At 36.3% G+C, this 17383-nt stretch overlaps 3 protein-coding genes across 4 annotated transcripts; 2 read left to right on the top strand and 1 right to left on the bottom strand.

Annotated features, from left to right (window-relative positions):
- The first annotated feature begins 3843 nt into the window (after positions 1–3843).
- On the top strand, positions 3844–4887 carry LOC100251967 (brassinosteroid-responsive RING protein 1). The gene has a single exon (XM_002279437.5). The coding sequence runs from the start codon at positions 4236–4238 to the stop codon at positions 4740–4742; it is 507 nt and encodes a 168-aa protein (XP_002279473.1). The 5' UTR covers positions 3844–4235; the 3' UTR covers positions 4743–4887.
- A 3960-nt stretch (positions 4888–8847) lies between these two features.
- Positions 8848–14717, bottom strand: LOC100246828 (uncharacterized). Its single transcript, XM_002279489.3, has 8 exons — positions 14452–14717; positions 14267–14288; positions 11143–11199; positions 10974–11055; positions 9799–9894; positions 9590–9714; positions 9478–9496; positions 8848–9376 (listed from the first exon to the last, which is right to left on the bottom strand). The coding sequence occupies exons 1-8, from the start codon at positions 14549–14551 to the stop codon at positions 9167–9169; spliced, it is 711 nt and encodes a 236-aa protein (XP_002279525.1). The 5' UTR covers positions 14552–14717; the 3' UTR covers positions 8848–9166.
- Positions 14718–14897: 180 nt separating this feature from the next.
- Positions 14898–16951, top strand: LOC104881088 (uncharacterized). 2 transcript variants are annotated; one of them, XM_010659883.3, is made up of 4 exons: positions 14898–15761; positions 15977–16108; positions 16194–16322; positions 16563–16951. In XM_010659883.3, exons 1-4 carry the CDS (start codon positions 15171–15173, stop codon positions 16665–16667), a joined length of 957 nt encoding a protein of 318 aa, XP_010658185.1. In that variant the 5' UTR covers positions 14898–15170; the 3' UTR covers positions 16668–16951. The 2 variants fall into 2 exon arrangements, with proteins under 2 accessions (XP_010658185.1, XP_010658181.1); XM_010659879.3 differs by having other exon boundaries at positions 14898–15785.
- Positions 16952–17383: the final 432 nt, after the last annotated feature.

The raw sequence follows: 17383 nt of genomic DNA, 5'->3' as shown, positions 1-17383 counted from the left end.
TAACGTGCATGTTCTAAGTTGAAAACACACCAAGAGAATGATGGGAGAGGCTGCAGAGCAAAGGAAAAGTTGGGTTGGAACCCTTGAAAGAGAAGTGACAATGAGAGCATATCAACCATCTTGCATGTTACATCAAGAGAGAGAGAGGGAGAGTCACAACAAAATTGATTAGAACACATACAAAAGAAAGGTTAGATGAGGACAGCCTTAGAAAAAAGGGCCAAATCAGGAGTCAAAGAAAGAGTCCAAATGAAGAGGGGGAGATAACATTTTCATGGTTGTAAAGAGTTTCAATAATAATAACAATAATGGGGTCCCCCTCCTCCCAAAATATTCCAATAAAATTAGGGATGTGCTGTAAAAAGCTTGCGGAAACAAAACGTGGAAGCACAGTGAAGTTGTTGTGAGGCCGAGTTCACAGCCAAGCAGCTCTCTGTAAAGCTTCCTCATCCTCCTCAGACAAATCAGTAGATGCTTCTTCTTTCACTTCCCACTTGGAATACTTAAGAGAAATGAGGTGGTTTATCACTGTGTGTAATCTCCCTTTGTCCCAACTCATGACACCACTCAATCCAGCTTTTGGTTTGTTTATTGAAAGAGATCAGCTTGGTTTAGACAACATGTTTGCTTTCTAAATTTATTTTATTTTTGTGGGAATCTATTCTATTCATTATTCTACATACCCCACAAGGAAAATGAGATGAAATGCTACAAATTTAGGTTGAATGATTTTTCTTTTAAAATGTACATCGACGTCAAACAATCTTACTCAATTAAATAAATCCAACTATTATAATTTTTTTTTTGGTGCGAATCAAAAAATTATCAGGCTTGTTCCACCAAAAATTGAAATAGACTAGGATTATGAACTTATAATCAATAATTTGATGATACCCAATTATTGTAACTACTAAGCACACTATTTGTTTTATGTTTTTTGCTTTTAAAAACCCTTTTTCTACTTTAAATTTACTAAATTTGTTAAAGCAAAATGACCATGGCTCGAACTTTGAATTTACTATGAAACTTCATGAACCCAAATAAAAGCCAAAACCATCCTGGATGAAATCATGTAAGTAGTGGAGAGTAAAAAGATTGCATATATGATTAAGCAGTGAATGGATTTCCCAAAACAGAGGAAAAGGACACGACAGAGGAGAAGGCCACATGGGCCTTGTCAGACAACTGATGATTAACGTGCTCTCACATGTAAATTTTCTTGGGCTCCAAACACCAAAACCCTCTTGCAGTTTGCTTTGAGTGGGTTTCCCCATTTTATATTTGGGTAAATTTTATTTTACTTAGGCATTAGACAGCTGCTGAAAGGCAAGGCTGGGAGGAATTTGATCTCTTTTTACTTGGAGTAGACAGGCTGTGATTCTTTGTTTGGTCTAATGGCAGGCAATTTCTGATAATTAAGCTTTGAAAGTGAAGAATTTTTTGGAGTTAATCACCTACAAATCATGCTTCTTGAGATCAATTTAAGGGGAATCAAGCAGAAAATTGCTCAGAAATCAGAAGAGAATGACAATTAAATAGTCCAAGTGGGGTGATTTAGGGACTAGGATTATGGAAGAATCAAGGTTGGACTTAGCTGGCTGGCCTATTCATAGTCTGATTCTAATAGAGCCAAAAGCCACTAAGCTAGACTTCAGATATGCATGTTGGTTCTCCTTGAGGAAATTTCTTATTTTTCATTTCTCCATTTTTTTTTTTACCTTTTCCCAAATGTGATGGCAGACATTTTTCGATTGGGGGTCTTTTAATGTAAAAGAATCTTAATGCTGGGAAATTTTTATTAAATACAGAATAAATTTTCGTAAAAATTAAACATGGGGTTTATTGTTTCTTTTGAAAACCCTTTTTCCAAAACTTTTGAACACTTTATTTTAAAAATATTTAGATAAATACAGAATATAATTTTTTTCCTTCTGCTTGGTTTACTAAAAACAATCTACAGCATTTAGATGTATGAGTACACATGTTTCTGCTATTAACAAATAGATTTGGTTTGGCCCAAATTTGAAAAGCAGGGATAATAGTAAACCCAAAAAGAAAAAGGAGGGGGTAATGGTGGGCATGAAAGTAGTCGAAAGGAGGAAGGGAAGGACAGAGGAAGAGACAAAGGAAAAGAGCAGAAAGGGGGTGGAGAGAAGTAGGTGTTGGTTGCCCCCACTCTATTTGGGTGAGGGAGAGTAGTGGGTCCAAAGTGTTGTGTCTGTGTCAGACACATGTCAGAGGCAGCTTGCCCATCTCACCTGCATTGGTGTTGGTGGCCACACCCACCTTGGCCCTTTTCTTCACACCACCACCCCCCATCCTCCTTGGCCGGTTGGCCAGGGTTCACACCCCCCTCACATATTGCCTCTATCATAACTCACTTTTGAGTCTTTGACCATCTTTCTCTGTATTGAATGAGGGTCGTAATCATCTCCATCGAAATGGATTAAAGTGAAACACGGTATCTAATGATCTATATTTACACATTCTAAGAAGAGAGTTCTAAATTTAACATCTTATACCGTAATGAATACTAGTCTCTTCCATTATGAAGTGAACACCGTGGCATATGTGGTTGTACTGAATTTTGATAAGAATTATATGACTAGGAAGTAAGTTAGTTACTTGGGACTTGTTGTTTTGGGATTTTTGATGGGTCTTTGTCATGGTTTCAAGATATCATCACTCTGCCTTGAGAGGGATATATGAGAGAAATGAACCCTTTTTTCTTCTTTTCCAAGTATTCCAAGAACTAGTGGCACCCCCATTAAGGTGCAACCATGACAACATGATGTGTCGTGGCACCAAATATCACCCACTAACCATGACTAAACTATTGTTTTCCATGGATTTGTTGTTTTTTTGATGTCTGGCTCCCTTTGTGGGCTTCCCTTTTGGGATGATTGAAGGAGCCATTAGCCCCACTTCATGTCTAGGGCATTTCAATACTTGTGACCCTTTTTCTCTTTTGGCCCATTGTCTCATTATTCATTCATCCCAATCAACTCCTTTGCCCATTTCTCACTTCACTCCTACAAAAACCCTGAACTTATTTGGTGAATTGGAAAGAAGAATTTGATTCAATTTGTGAGGAGATTTTATACAAAATGGGACACTAGTCTTTTGAATGCGAATGGGACCATCGGGTTGTGGACTTGTGAGTGGATTCATGAAAATTATAGTGTGATAATGATGATGAAAGTACAGTATGCTTTATTCCCAGTACCAAACAAGGCCTTTATGGGGTTTTCCTAATAGTCACATTATGATTCGCCTCCTAATTTGCCCTACACCACTCTTTTTTCTCTGTACATTCTTAAAAAGAAGCCACCGAGCCATCTACTTTGATTTCCTTCAAATGTACTTGAACAATATTTCCTGCTTCTTCCCATTCCCCACCGCCCATCCATCATCTGCATTATATAAAAAAAGATACTTCCAAACATCTATTAGTCTTATAGTCATGAATTTTATATATGATATTAATATTTGGTTAATTAAAAGTCTCGAGTGGAAATTTTGTATTTCATAATGTGATTTGTCTTGGGTTCAAACAGCTTAAGCCATTCCTATATTTAACACAAGAATTTCACTCTAGCATTGAATCAATACCTATGAAAAAATGAAACTAATCACAATATGTCATATATTTTCACTTTACACATTTTTTTTTTTAATTTGATTTTGTTTGATTTGTTTGTACCTTCATGATGTATCCGGACTTAGATTTTATCATTAGTTTGTACCTTTTTTATGTTCATGCTATGTAGATTTTATCATTGGCTTTCAACGGTGAAGAATATAAGTCGTATAGATAATGAGTCCATGCCCTAAAACTTTTCTTATTTCAACTTTATATAATTTCCTATGCAAAATAAAAATTATACGATTAATCATTTTTTGTGAAAAAAGGGGGTAGGTTAAGTGAAAGCTCGAGGCCAAAGAATAAGACAGGTGAGTATGGTGACATGAACAACACACAAGGCTTGCTACCACCATGTCCCTTCACTCTCATTCTCCATAATCCATAGGCCCATTCCTGACATTTTCAATTTTTCACTACCCCATTTCTCTTCTCCTCCTATATAACGCCACCTCTCTCCTCTCTCTCTCCCCAACTCCCTCTCTTTCTCGATTTCTCTCTTTCTCTTCCTCTTTGCTCTCTGCTACTGTACACGTACCTCAAATTCACCATAAGTTCACAACTACCGGCTATAGCATACCCAAAAAAAATCATGGGTTTTCCAGTGGGTTACACGGAGCTTCTCCTCCCGAAACTTCTTCTGCACACGCTTTCTCTTCTGGGTTTCATCAGAAAACTCATCTCCTACTTCTTCCGCTTCCTGGGTCTCACCGATTTTCTGGAACCGGACATTGTGTGGACGGAGGGGTCGACCCAGGTGCCGGAATTTCAGTCGGTGTCGGCGGTTCTGATCCGGGAGATCCTCCCGGTGATGAAGTTCGAGGAGCTGGTGGGGGCCGGCGCTGGAGACCCGCCGGACCAGTGTGCGGTCTGTCTGTATGAGTTTGAAGGACAGGAGGAGATCCGACGGCTGACGAACTGCCGGCACATATTTCACCGGAGCTGCCTGGACCGTTGGATGGACTGTGATCAGAAGACGTGTCCGCTTTGTAGAACTCCCTTCATCCCTGATGATATGCAAGAAGCCTTCAATGAGAGGCTTTGGGCTGCCTCTGCTCTTCCTGATTTCTATGGAGACTACTCTCCTCTTGGTTTATAGCTCCTCTCCTTTTCCTTTCTTTTCTTTTCTTTTCTTTTCTCAGAGAAATTTTTTTTTTTTCGATGTTGATTGTATATATACCAAAAAAAAAATTGATATATGGGATGAAAAAAATTGATGATTTTCCGGCAACCGGAATGGAAAATTTTGGGTTTATTTTTTTCTTTTAAGCACTTTGTGGTGATTTTCTTGTTGGGTTTGGATGGGTATGCTGACTTCGATGGAAAAGTCAATGGTGGTTGGCGGTCATGGAGGTCGTGGTTGAGCCATCGGCCGCCGCTGGTCGCCTCTATCTTGAAGTGATTACAATTTACAAGCAGAACGTGGTGGCATGTGGGCGTCTCTGTATTATCCTGTGCAATTTAATTTAACCAAAAGAGAAGTGAGTTGAAAGTTTGGTTAAATAGTAAAATTAGAATTCCATCCATTTTCAAGAAAAGGTAGTTTTTTAAGTTAAATTAATTTTGAGTGTTTACTGTTTAGTTTATATATGTATTAATCTGTTTTCAAATTAGAGTGAATCATTATCATCCATGTAGGTTCACTCATATTGTAAAATTATACAAGTTCCAATAACAAAATATTAAACTTTTAACACATTTAAATCCTCTTTACAATGATTTTAGAAAATATTTTTAATATTTTTAACACTTAAAAATTTGTATAGGTTAAAAGTATTTTCTAAAAATAATGCATCCTAAAACTCAAGAAAATTATACGCACAAAAAGTTTATTAAGGCTTGCAAATAAAAATAGAATTATTAAGTTTTGCACTTAAGTCTTATTTTATAAATGATAGTTATATTTTTCTTGTAATTGTATTCTTTACATTTGATCAGATTAACACAAGTGAAATTGAGGGAGGGCATTTTATGTGATATTGAGAAGTGAGCTGGAATTAAAAACAATAGATTATGGTAAATATAAATAAATAGTAAAAAAAAAAAATATTAGGGCTTGGGAGGTAGATAAAGAAGCTTCCCTCCACTATCCTATAGGACTACTTGTACCCTTCCTTCAAAGCAACACCTTTCTTATTGAAAGTAATGTAATGTAATCCCTACCCACCATTTTCAATCATTTTCTAATACTTTATACTATTTTTTTTTCCTCAATAAATAACAATAAAATAGCAGTCAAAGACCCATTTGCAGAAGCCACGTGGCAGCAGACCCATGAGTCCACACAATTAATGTTTTCTCACAATATAAATGAATAATAATCAACCCCCAAGACCCTACCTCATCCTTCTAGATTAATTTTTCTTTTGTATTTGTAGCTTTCGGCGAACCGTGGAAGGCACAGGGGAAAAGAAGGTTAGAAGAATCAACTTGTGGGTTCCACGATTGGACTGCATCTACCCAGAATGTGGCCATTTCATCAATTGGGGCATATCAGTACTTGACCCCACCCAACCCATTATATTTGGACCCTTTTTCCAGAAAATGGGAATTGATTGAAAGAAAAAATTATTTTTGACCAGCTCCTTTTTGGAAGTGCATTCCTTTTCCATTTTCAGGTACAAGATGCAGCTCAAAAATGTGTTTATTAGTTGGGAATCGGGATTAGACAAAGAAATAGAAATGAAAATGAAAATCCCAATCCCAATCCCATTCCCATTCCCATTCCCAATAAAAATATATTTTGTTTTATGCTAGAAATTAGAATAATCTTTCTAATTTTTATTATTAAAAACTAAACGCAGTAGAAAGCGAGTAACATAAGGAATTCTTGGTTCTTATTAAGATATTTATCAATAATAATATTTATAAAAATATAAATTATGTTTTGCATTTAGATATTAACTTTAAAAATATTTTCTTTTTAATCTTTAATTTTTTATTTAAATTAATTCAATTAATTATAACTAATAAAATTAATTTAATTTGATATCGTTTTTTATTTATAAGATAAATAATATTTATCTTTTTTTTTTTGCTTTGTAATTAAAAAAAAGTTATTATCAATTTTATGTGAAAAATGCGTCAATAAAAAACAATTTTATTATTAATTTATTATCGTTTATTTAATAGACGATTTCTTCTTACTTTTTTTTTTGAAATCGTGAGACAATTTCAATGTGTAAATTTAAAAAAAAATGAATTTTAGAAATAGTATATTCAAAAAATGATTTTTTTTTAATATATAAAATCATTTTCTAAATAAACGATTTAAAAGGAAATAACGTTGTCTCTTATTTAACAAAAAATTATAATAAATTTAAAATTTTTTTTTTCCATAATGATAATTTATGAATTATTTTTTAAACTGTCTTACTTTGATAAAAAAAATCCGAGAAATAGAGAAGAATTAAAGATGTAGAGGCTTGACTATGATACATTTATTCCAAGTGTCCAACACGTAACTTATGGGCAGGTTAGATTCTGAAGATTGTGACATCACTGACATGATGGTGAAGATGGGATTAAGGTAAAAAAATGAGGGATTTGAAGGAGGAATGAGGATGGGGTTTGGTATGCGTTCTTAACTTACTGCTAATGGACCAATACCTGATTTGTGGATGGCAGGATGCACCAGGTCTACTCCATTTTCAACATCTTCCTAAATTTGGCCCACCCCACCAATCCCACACATGCACACACAACCCTTGGGCTTACGCTGCAACATATTCCACAATAAATTCTATTTAAATTTTTCAATATAAAAAATATTTTTTTGATTTTTTTTTTATAAAGCTTCTTTATACTTATGTCTTTCATTTTCTTTAAATGCTGCTTAAACTCCACCATAAAGAACAATTTTTTTTTTAAAAAGTTCTCAAAGAATAGTTCTCAAAATTTGAAATGTTCTCAATTTATTTTTTATATTTTTAAAAAATAATTTTAAAATAAAATAACTGAGAATAAAATGTATTTTTAGAAAATATCATATTTTTTGTGATAAGTTCTCAAAATCTGATTTTTATAAATAAAAAAATATCAAATATATTTTCAAAATTCAAAAAACACTTCTCAAAAAAACTCTTCAAACTTATTCAAAAGAATAAGTTATTTTTTAAATAAATTCTAAAAAAACTATTGTTTATGAAAATTAAATATGTCAAACACGTTTTTCAAATTAAAAAACAATTTTTTTTTTTTTTTCCAATTTCAAGAAGAGTTACAAACTGTTTTCAAGTGAAGAACAGTTCACAAAACAAGGTCTCCAAATTTATTCTAAAAAATAATGTGTTCTAAGTAATCAAAGATGTCATTCCTCTTTCAATTTAGACAGTGATGTGCCTAATCTGAAAGTCTGAGAGTCACTTACCCTTTAGATGTGCTATATGAATTCTCGTTTAAATTTTCACTTTTCTTCAATTCCATACTAGAGAAATGGATCTGTCAAAAATTATTTTAAAATATATTGGCTTTTGGATTATTCATTTTTACGTAAAAGAGAAAATAAAATAAAATAATTAAAAACAAACAGCCAAGAAAAATTTATTAACACTGAGGACCAAGGAAGGGAAAAATAATTAATACTTCCTCTAAATACTTTTTCTGTTTTTTATTTTTTTTAATATACATATGTATATAAATAGAAACTCGTATAAAAAAAATAAATAAATAAGCTTACATTGTGTTTTAAAGAATCATTTTCGAGGATTTAAAAAGAAATTAATATTATAAAAATTTTTGAGTCAAATTCTTTTAATCAATTTTTTAAAAACCTTGATATTTTTAACATAGGTCTCTAAGAGTTTCTATATTTTACATAATTTATATAATTATTATTATTTTCTGTTTTTAAAATTTAAAAAAAAAAACGAAAATACACCTGTTTCCACTGAAAAAAAATTATTATTTTTACATTAATACCATGGATAAAAAGTAGGGGGAAAACCTTAAAACAAGGTAAGAAAAATGTTATAAAAAAAAATGGACAAAAATTCTCCAGTATAAACTTAGCAAAAAGCACATTACACTATGATATATATTATTTTCTTTCGCTTTTCTCTTTTGTCCTAGTTTCTACTCCATTTTCTTTCCTTCCAACTTTCCTTTTCTCTGACTGGAGATTTCTTTTACCCGTAGATATATGCATTAAGGATCCCATTTCCATGCAAATATGGACCAGAAAGAAAGAGAAACATTTATGAAAATGAACACCGGCAAACAAACATCATACTTCATTTACTAGCATGGAAAAAACCCAAAGCTCCCAATTCCCCGGGGACTGAATAAGATCATAAACCCGGTTCTCTCAGGTTTTATGTCTCAACAGAATTTGCAAATAAAAATATTCGAGCTCCAATAGGGATCGGTGAGGAAAATTCAGAGACAGAAAACACTCTAGGGCTTAAATTTTCGGTATTAACTGTCTGTAAATCTACAACACATAAAAATGCCAATCATTATACCAGTCACTCACCTTGGGATCATGAAGACACATGTGCCTGCTCTGGTAATGCCTTGATGGATTTAGGGTTTTGGAGGATAACTGGCAGCTGGGTAGCCATGAGCCTGAGGAGGTGGGTAACCGTAGGGCTGCCCATATGCAGGCTGAGGTGGATATCCAACTGAAGGAGGAAATGGCTGATCAATGCGTGACATCTGCTGCAAAGGGGGTATGGCCATGGGTTGTGGTCCAAACATGCCATCTCGCTTGTCCATTTCAATCTTGTGTTGGGTCTGCAATACTCCACAAGAACATCAGTTAACATAGTGTGACGTGATATTTAGATATAGATACGGTTTCTCATTTGCATGTGTTTGTTGTAGCTCTTGCTTACCTGCATACATGCACAAACCCTACAAAAACAAAATCAAACAGTAAGATCAGAATGATGTCTTACAATTCACTTAGCCATTAGTTCAATAGAGGGTAGGAAAAGAAAGCCTTACGTGCAATATACCATATCAGCCAAACAAGATAGTAACTGAGAAGCCTCTTGAATTTCATCACTTCCAACAATCATTGCCACTATGGAAAATATGCATGCGATTTGTTGGAGGCAGAACATGAAACCCTACATATCAGCAGGTAACAAGATTAACCAAATGCAAATGTGTATAGATTGGTTTTGATTGATTCATTGAGAAAGCATACGTACAATGATGCAATTGTCACATTTTGTTGTCTGTATGTTGAACTCATCTTGCAACAGAAAGCGGGTTGATGCTACCGAATTTCCAAAGCAGAGGAGAACCTAAACAAAAAGTGGAAAAGAAGCTTGGAATAATTGTCACATCAGGATAATTGACAAAGCCTCAGTGAACTGACTAAAAGAATCCATGAATTTGTTACACCTTGATAAAAAATATTCTTATCCCTAACCGTCAAACTCAAGATAATGTTGTCTTCACAAATGAGATGCTCCATGATGCAAAAACAAAAAAGCCTAAATTCTGGTGATGGAGCTAGACAATTGTGAATCTCACAATCAGTAGAGCTAAACAAAAGATGGTATTATGTACAGTGCACTAGAACAATTTGCCATTGATCCATCACAACTGAGAGCAAATATACAAACTGAATTTGAAAAATGGATTGTGATAATGCCATTCATTCTCCCCCACGGTTTTATTACAAAATGCCTATCTTTGATGTCTAAATGAAAGATAGCAAACAAGTAATTGAAGGCAGCCAAATTTTGAGTCAGAAAATGACAACAACGTGTGAATTCCCTCAATTTATAAAACCAGTCTCCCCTTTTTTTGTCATCCCATTAGAAAATCAGATAGATGATTAAAGTATTCCAATAAAATCCTGAAAGGAAGTGAAACAAGTGAGCAGGATGCAGAGAGCACGCACTGAGAACGCGCATGCGCTCACACACACACACACACACACATAATATTCTAGCTTTAAAGAAAAGATTCTACCCTTTTGATAGCATCTGCCTCCTGCTTCTCAGAAATAATATACAAGATGTAAAATATTGGCACTGTGGAAGAGGGTCTCAAAAGAAAAAGGAGTCTGTGTATTCTACAATCCCCGGTACAGCCTCTTGGGCATGCAGATCAGATAATGCTTGTATTTCTTGGTCTAGCCTTCTTCATGTTGATGCTATAAAAATATTTCTGGAGGATAAGAGAACAGGAGTTTCTCTTCCTTTTTATTAATTTTTTATCACTCAATAATTTTGGCAAAAATAAAAAGGAAGAAAAAAGGAGTACAGTTGAATTACAGCATAGGCAGATATGTTCAACCAAGGAATTTCTGGAGACATAAGATACGGTTAATTTAAGAGAACAACAAAGGAAACCAAAAAAGGAAATTTCATACCTCAGTGCAAAGGCAAAATTCTGGGCATCGGCTTTCTCCACACCTTCCACTACAGGGCATATAACCAGCACAACACACATACCTATGCAGACATGAGGAAACAATATTTACACCGACATCAATTCAGTTGACATCAAGACTTCCAAGGGAAATGGAGAGCACCTATTACCTTGACATATCATTATAAAGAGCTCTTTTGCGAAGCAAGTATGACACACATGGTGCACTGCAATGAAAAATTGGCAAATTAGACACTATTGTAATGGGATGAAAAACTTTTTTTTTTTTTTTGACAAGTAGGGATGAAAAACATATCCATGTCTATGGCATGTGAGTTTAAAAAGTAACCAAAATCTCAAGGAACAAAGGTCAAGAAGCCCTTTTCCTGGCATATGAGAGAAAGAAAGAGAGAGAGATAATACTAAATGATAGATTTTAAGAAATAAAATAAAATAAAGCTACAAAAAAGATGTTAAATAAAAGATATAAGAAATTTTCAATTACAAACTTGGCTGGGTGATCTACACTCATCAGAAGCACGATATTCAGGATGGATGAGTGTTAAACTATCAGGTAGCAGGTTGACAATGTATATCAAGCTTATCCAAGCTAAATCCGGACAACCTTCCTTTAGGGCTTGCACATAAGCTCAGGAAATAAACACCAGTGAGGATTGAACTCATGGCCTCCCACAAAACAAGGCTCTAATCCTATGTTATGTTACTAATTAACTTAAAAGTTTGAGCTATTAGTTAGTGGTTAACAATGTTTATCAAGGTTATTTGAGCTGAAGCCCTACTAATCCTTGGGCCAACGATGCATTTATTTGGGCTAAAGCACTAACAATAAGCATAACAGTGATAACAAGGACACTTCCATTCACATTTTATATGCAAGATTAAAAGTTTAATCGTGGCAGTGAGCTCTGATCAGCAAAAATAAACATTTTGAAAACACAACAGAAATACATTGAAGTATGAAAATAATTTCAATACTTGATAAAACAAAACTGAATGTGGTGACAAAATCACAATAAATTGCATGAACAACAAGAAAACAATCTAGCTTTCTTATTTATTCATTATTTTTTGTTTGTCTGTGTGAATGGGGCAGCATGTGGGTATCCTCTATCCCATTTAACCAATCCACTCTTAACTTTGCAAGTACAAGACTTCGGAAGTTTTTGCAAGTAAAGCTGCTTCCTTGAGCACTCAATTCTTGCCCATGCTCCACTGCAATATTTTACAATCTACACAGCAGATTTGATCAGTGGCACCCTGATGTGAGAAGAGATATCACAGTACTTTGAAAAGATATCACTTTACTTTGAAAATATCTGTTCTACTAACAGTGCACTCTCCACTGAAACCTAAAGTTCTAGCACACGCCTATTGCTTTTTTGTAGGTAAGAAAGAAAAACACCAAAAAGGGCACATCCAAGTACACAGGAAGTATAAGCAGCCTATAACTCATCTGGGGACCAAAGTATCAATAAAATCAAATCAAAACCCTACTTTGCTCTATAGCCTAATCATTCATTCACACAGACAAGAAACACAGCATCACTTCCTTCAATTTTCTTTTCCAAAACTCAAAAGTTCAGTCCCTTAAAGAATTTGCATATTCCGCGCTTTCCATGAACATCAACCCAAACATCTAGCAGAGGTTTTCCACCACTTCTTTCTACCTCTACTGCTGAACCTGCCAAACCAACTTGATAGTACCTCCTTCATCATCCTTGGAATAACCCAACCAACAAACACACACATACACATAAAAGAAAGAAAAATGCTATAACAATATAGAGTCATAGACCATGACCCTCGTGCAACTAAACAATGTATCAATAAATAGTTGAACATCTATTCATCTAGCTTGCAAATAGAACTTCAATTACCTATGATCAACCCTCTCTAAATAAGTTGACCATCCAAAAAAGGAAAGCTACTTCTAATGGAACCCAAGTCCCCCCAAAACTGGTTTTCTGAAAATCTGAAACCTACTCAATTTATTTAGAGAGCCCTAAAGAAAGTTCTTTTAAAATTCCCACCTTTAGAAGTTGTCCAAGCAATAGGATCATCTTTATCCCCCTCAATCTTCGCTCTGTAAACATGCTCTAAGAAGGAACGAACTCCCTCTTGTTCAGTCATGGAAGTTTTTTTTGAACCTAATATTCCAGTACCCTGTCTCTGACCACTGCCTGTAATCTGCAACTATGGCTTCCTTCTTCACAGACATTCCTGAATGCCAACCCCTATGCCCTCCCCAAACATATCCACCACTATACATCTCTAGAGGCTGTTCCCTTCCACCTCAAACCTCTGCAACCATATCCCCAGTAGTGCTTTATTTAGGAACTTCAAGTTCCAAAACCAAACCCAGCCAACCCACCCTCATTTTCCTTTTCTCTGCTATACCTGTTGTTGCAGTTCTAGGGAGTCATATTTATTGGTCGCTAAACCACAGTAGTCAATGAGGAATTGACGGATAGCCAGCATGGCTATCTCTGCAATGCCCATTGCAGCCAAAATGCCTTCAAAAACCAACTGATGAAGATAAAGACATAGGCTAATCAGAACAGTGTTCTACAATATTTATTCAGAACGGGGGCCATTCTACCATAAGTCAAAGGTATTACAGACAGTGGTCTTTGTTATTTATTTATTTATTGGATCCAAGGTATTACAGAGGGTGGTCATACTTATTTATTTAATAAAGAAATAATAAGAAATTGGATTTCACAATGTTTCCTCACAACAATGGTTGGGATTGTTTCTGTCTGGAGAAGAAATTAATCTAGGGTTGATTGAGTTGATGAAGAAGACATAAGAAACAAAATTCTAACCTTCAAAAGTGTTCCCTGTGTCAAAGCAATTGTAGTTCAGACCTGTACTTTTCTCTAAGCAAGCTTCAGAGATTTATGTAAGTTCTAAAAAAGTGAGGTTCATTTCTCGACCGGGGAACCATGTGTTTGTCTGTTTTCTCGTTCTCAAGTTTAGACCCAAGAAAACCTCTCACACACTTCAATGTTAATCAATTAATCAATTTGACCACCTCTAAGAAGGCTTTCCACCTAAATCTCAGCCTACTGTGCTCAATCATTGTTTTCTTTCTTCCATTAATTGCTAGCTCTAAGTCTCTACAGTTGAGAAATCCCGTGTCACCCTAAGCAATAAAACATAGCCTCACAACAACAATCATGATACGAAAGACAAATTAGAACACCAAAATAAAAGCAAAATCAGATCTGAATCACAGAAAACCTGAAATACACAACAGATCCAAGTACTCACCACCAAAAGGCAAAGCAGCAATCTGCAGATAAACACCCACAAAACACAAACAAGCGATCAGACAAAGCAGAGAACAGTTGAGTAGATAGACAAAAAGAACAAAAACCCAAAAAGAAAAAAGAGAAAAAAAAAAAAAAACAATCAGAGAATGAACCTATAATTAGAGACACGGAGCAAGAGCTTACAACGAGTGTCGGCTTGAATTGTGCCCATGAGATCGGTGTGCCAGAGATTCCGAAAATTCTGGCGCCCCTGCATCTTGTCCAAATACTCCTGCGACGCCATGTTCGTAGGATTCCTGCTTCTCTCCTCTCCTCACCTTACCTCACAATTACAATTGCCCCAATAAAAAGCCCTAGATTTCGATACCCCGACGACCTCAGAAATGAGAAGACTTTTGGACTTTTGAAGAAGACGAACACGGAGAGAATTTTAATGTTTTTGAAAAGTGGCCGAGAAGGCAGGGCAAGAGTGAAAAAGTAATGCGGTCAACGGGGCTGAAAAAGGAAAAAACACGAAACTCTTATGCCACTTCGGAAATAAGTGAAGTAGAGGGCCCCACTGAAAAGTTGCCATGCTCGCCATATATCTCAGCAGAAGTGGACTGGTCTGCTCACTCGTGGTCGTGGGTCTCTCGCTCTCTCTTGAGGAGAGAGAAAGAAAACCGAGAAAAGAGAAAATGGAAAATGGCTTTTGTTTGTACTGAGAAAGAGTCCATTTGAGGAGTGATTGAATAAACCACGAACCCAAGTGTCCTCATTTGCTTACCTGTGTCTGTTTCGTAACCATATTGAATTGAAGCATGCAAATACAGGAAGCAGAGGAAGAAATATATATGTATTGACAAGCTTCTTCTGCTCTGTCTAGTGTTTTCTTATCTTTTTCCGTTAAGAATTGAACTCCAATGGCTTCTGATCTCTTCCTAATCGACGATGTCGTTTCATCTGATATCGACGTCGACCTCCAGTTCCTGTCCGACGCCTTCTCTCCCTTCTCCGACTCGCCTCTCGACTTCCTCCAAGCAATTCAGGATGACCCAGTGAAGGAGAAGCCAGAGGATGAGGTTGAGGTTGAGGCTGAGGCCCAGGTGGTGGAGCAGGCTGTTCCGTCTGTTCCGATGCTGCATTCGTCGCCGCCTAGTCGGGAAATGGAGAGCCTCTCGCTTCGCCGGAGCACCCATTTGGCGGTGGTGGAGAATGGGACGGGTTTGGCGAGCGGGTTTGTGGGGCTTTCTGGTTTGGATGCTGTGAAACCAGAGCAACGTGGGGTGAGTTTGGAGGAGTGTTTTTACAATCCTGTTTTCGGCGCTCACAGCTATGGCGGTGATGAGAGTGCAGCGAGGATGATGCAGAGGAGCTTTAGCAGCCACTCGTTCGACGGGAGACGTGGGTTTTTGTTTCAGCCTGGCTTCAATGCTCCGCCGGGGTCTCCCAATTTCCAGAATCCAATCATCCGCTCGCCGGAAAACCTCTTTTTCAACGGCCACATGAGACGGGTTTGTAGCGCTGGAGACTTACAAGTTCGTTTCTTATCTGTTTTACCTTTCCTCCCACCTTTTTTACTCTCAGGAATATGACAGAAATAGAAAATAAATTAACGAAAACACCGTTTCTCACACATTTTCCTTTTCTCTCATTTTTCCGAGAAAATGAAGTCTTGAAATAAATAAAAACTCCAATATCATATAAAATTTCACTGTCTCCCACACAGACCAACCACAGGCAATTCTCACCGGATGCGGCCAGCTTCAGGGTGGGGCGTTACAGTGCTGAAGAGAGGAAGGAGAGGATTGACAAGTACAGAGCCAAGCGCACACAGAGGAATTTCAACAAGACAATCAAGGTAACTTTCTTGATCACAGTTCATTCAATCAATCAAATTCATGCTCTCCATCACTCTATCACTAATCTGAAAATGTGATCGTTAGTATGCATGTCGAAAAACACTAGCAGACAGTCGCCCTCGAGTACGTGGCAGGTTTGCACGCAATGATGAAATTGAAGAAACTCCCAAGGCTGAATGTTTCAATGCCTACGAATACGAGCAACAGCCATGGGTAATTCTCAATTTTACTCTCGAAATTGAAAGCACTTTTGTTACCTTGAAAAGCATCAACATTGACTTTCTCGCTCAATATATGAATAAAAGTTGGTGCTTATACAAGTGAAATGTTGATAGTCAATTAATAGGAGTTGTTCCCTGCTTACATGAGCACCAACCGACCTGAGAAACAGGACAAGAGACACAGAAAATTTAATTTATGACTCAGTAATGAGGTTTGGATTTGTATGTGCAGGCTCATGATTTCCATGAAGGAGGATATGGTGGACGAGCAGTGCGAGGAGGACCCTTGTACAACAGCTATGGCTCCACCCCATTTCAGTACTATGGCTTTGGGTAGTCCAAGCCTTTTCAGGAGAAGCTTTCTTGGGATGTATAGATCCGAAAAATGAGCCCACACAATCCTCTTTTTCAGTAGAGAGGTACTTGAATAAACCACCAACATATGGGTACATAGTAGTTGTCTCCATTAGATAGAAGCCTTTTCCAAATGTTTCAGGCAAATGTAGCTTTTGCGCTCTTGTCTTTTTCTTTTCTTTTTGGCTCAATTTTCATTCTCTAGTTTGTAAATGATACAATCAATTATGACTTTGTTATGATATAAATCTTTTACCTCATCTGGCATATCATGTGGTTATATCAATGGAGCTCCACAGAAAAAATTACCAACATACTAATTGGCCTAATTCCATTGAAGTGACTAAGATTATGTTATTTGCATATGGTAGTAAGAACAAGGTTCACAGTAGCTCCTGTTGCCTGATAATTGTGGGAAGCGTTACTCTGGTTATCTTTAGTTGCTCAGTGTTGTTCATTAGCTGGTAGTTTCTGGTTGGTTCTCATTACTGTGTACTGCATTGTTATTGGTTGCAAATTGGCACGCAACAAAAATGTTGTACACCATTTATGTGTAACCAGCTAGTTGTAGGATGTAAGATCACTGATGCATTTAGCATTTGCTTAGGTCTCACTTCAAGCTATATGCGACAAAATTGCTTGGCGTGTGCAGTCTGTATAAGGTCTATCGCGAACCTTTGTTTGTGTACGGCGATTCTA

The sequence above is a fragment of the Vitis vinifera genome, chromosome 2 (genome assembly GCF_030704535.1).
Source record: "Vitis vinifera cultivar Pinot Noir 40024 chromosome 2, ASM3070453v1".
NCBI lineage: Eukaryota > Viridiplantae > Streptophyta > Magnoliopsida > Vitales > Vitaceae > Vitis > Vitis vinifera.
This window is presented reverse-complemented; position numbering and strand designations above follow the sequence as displayed.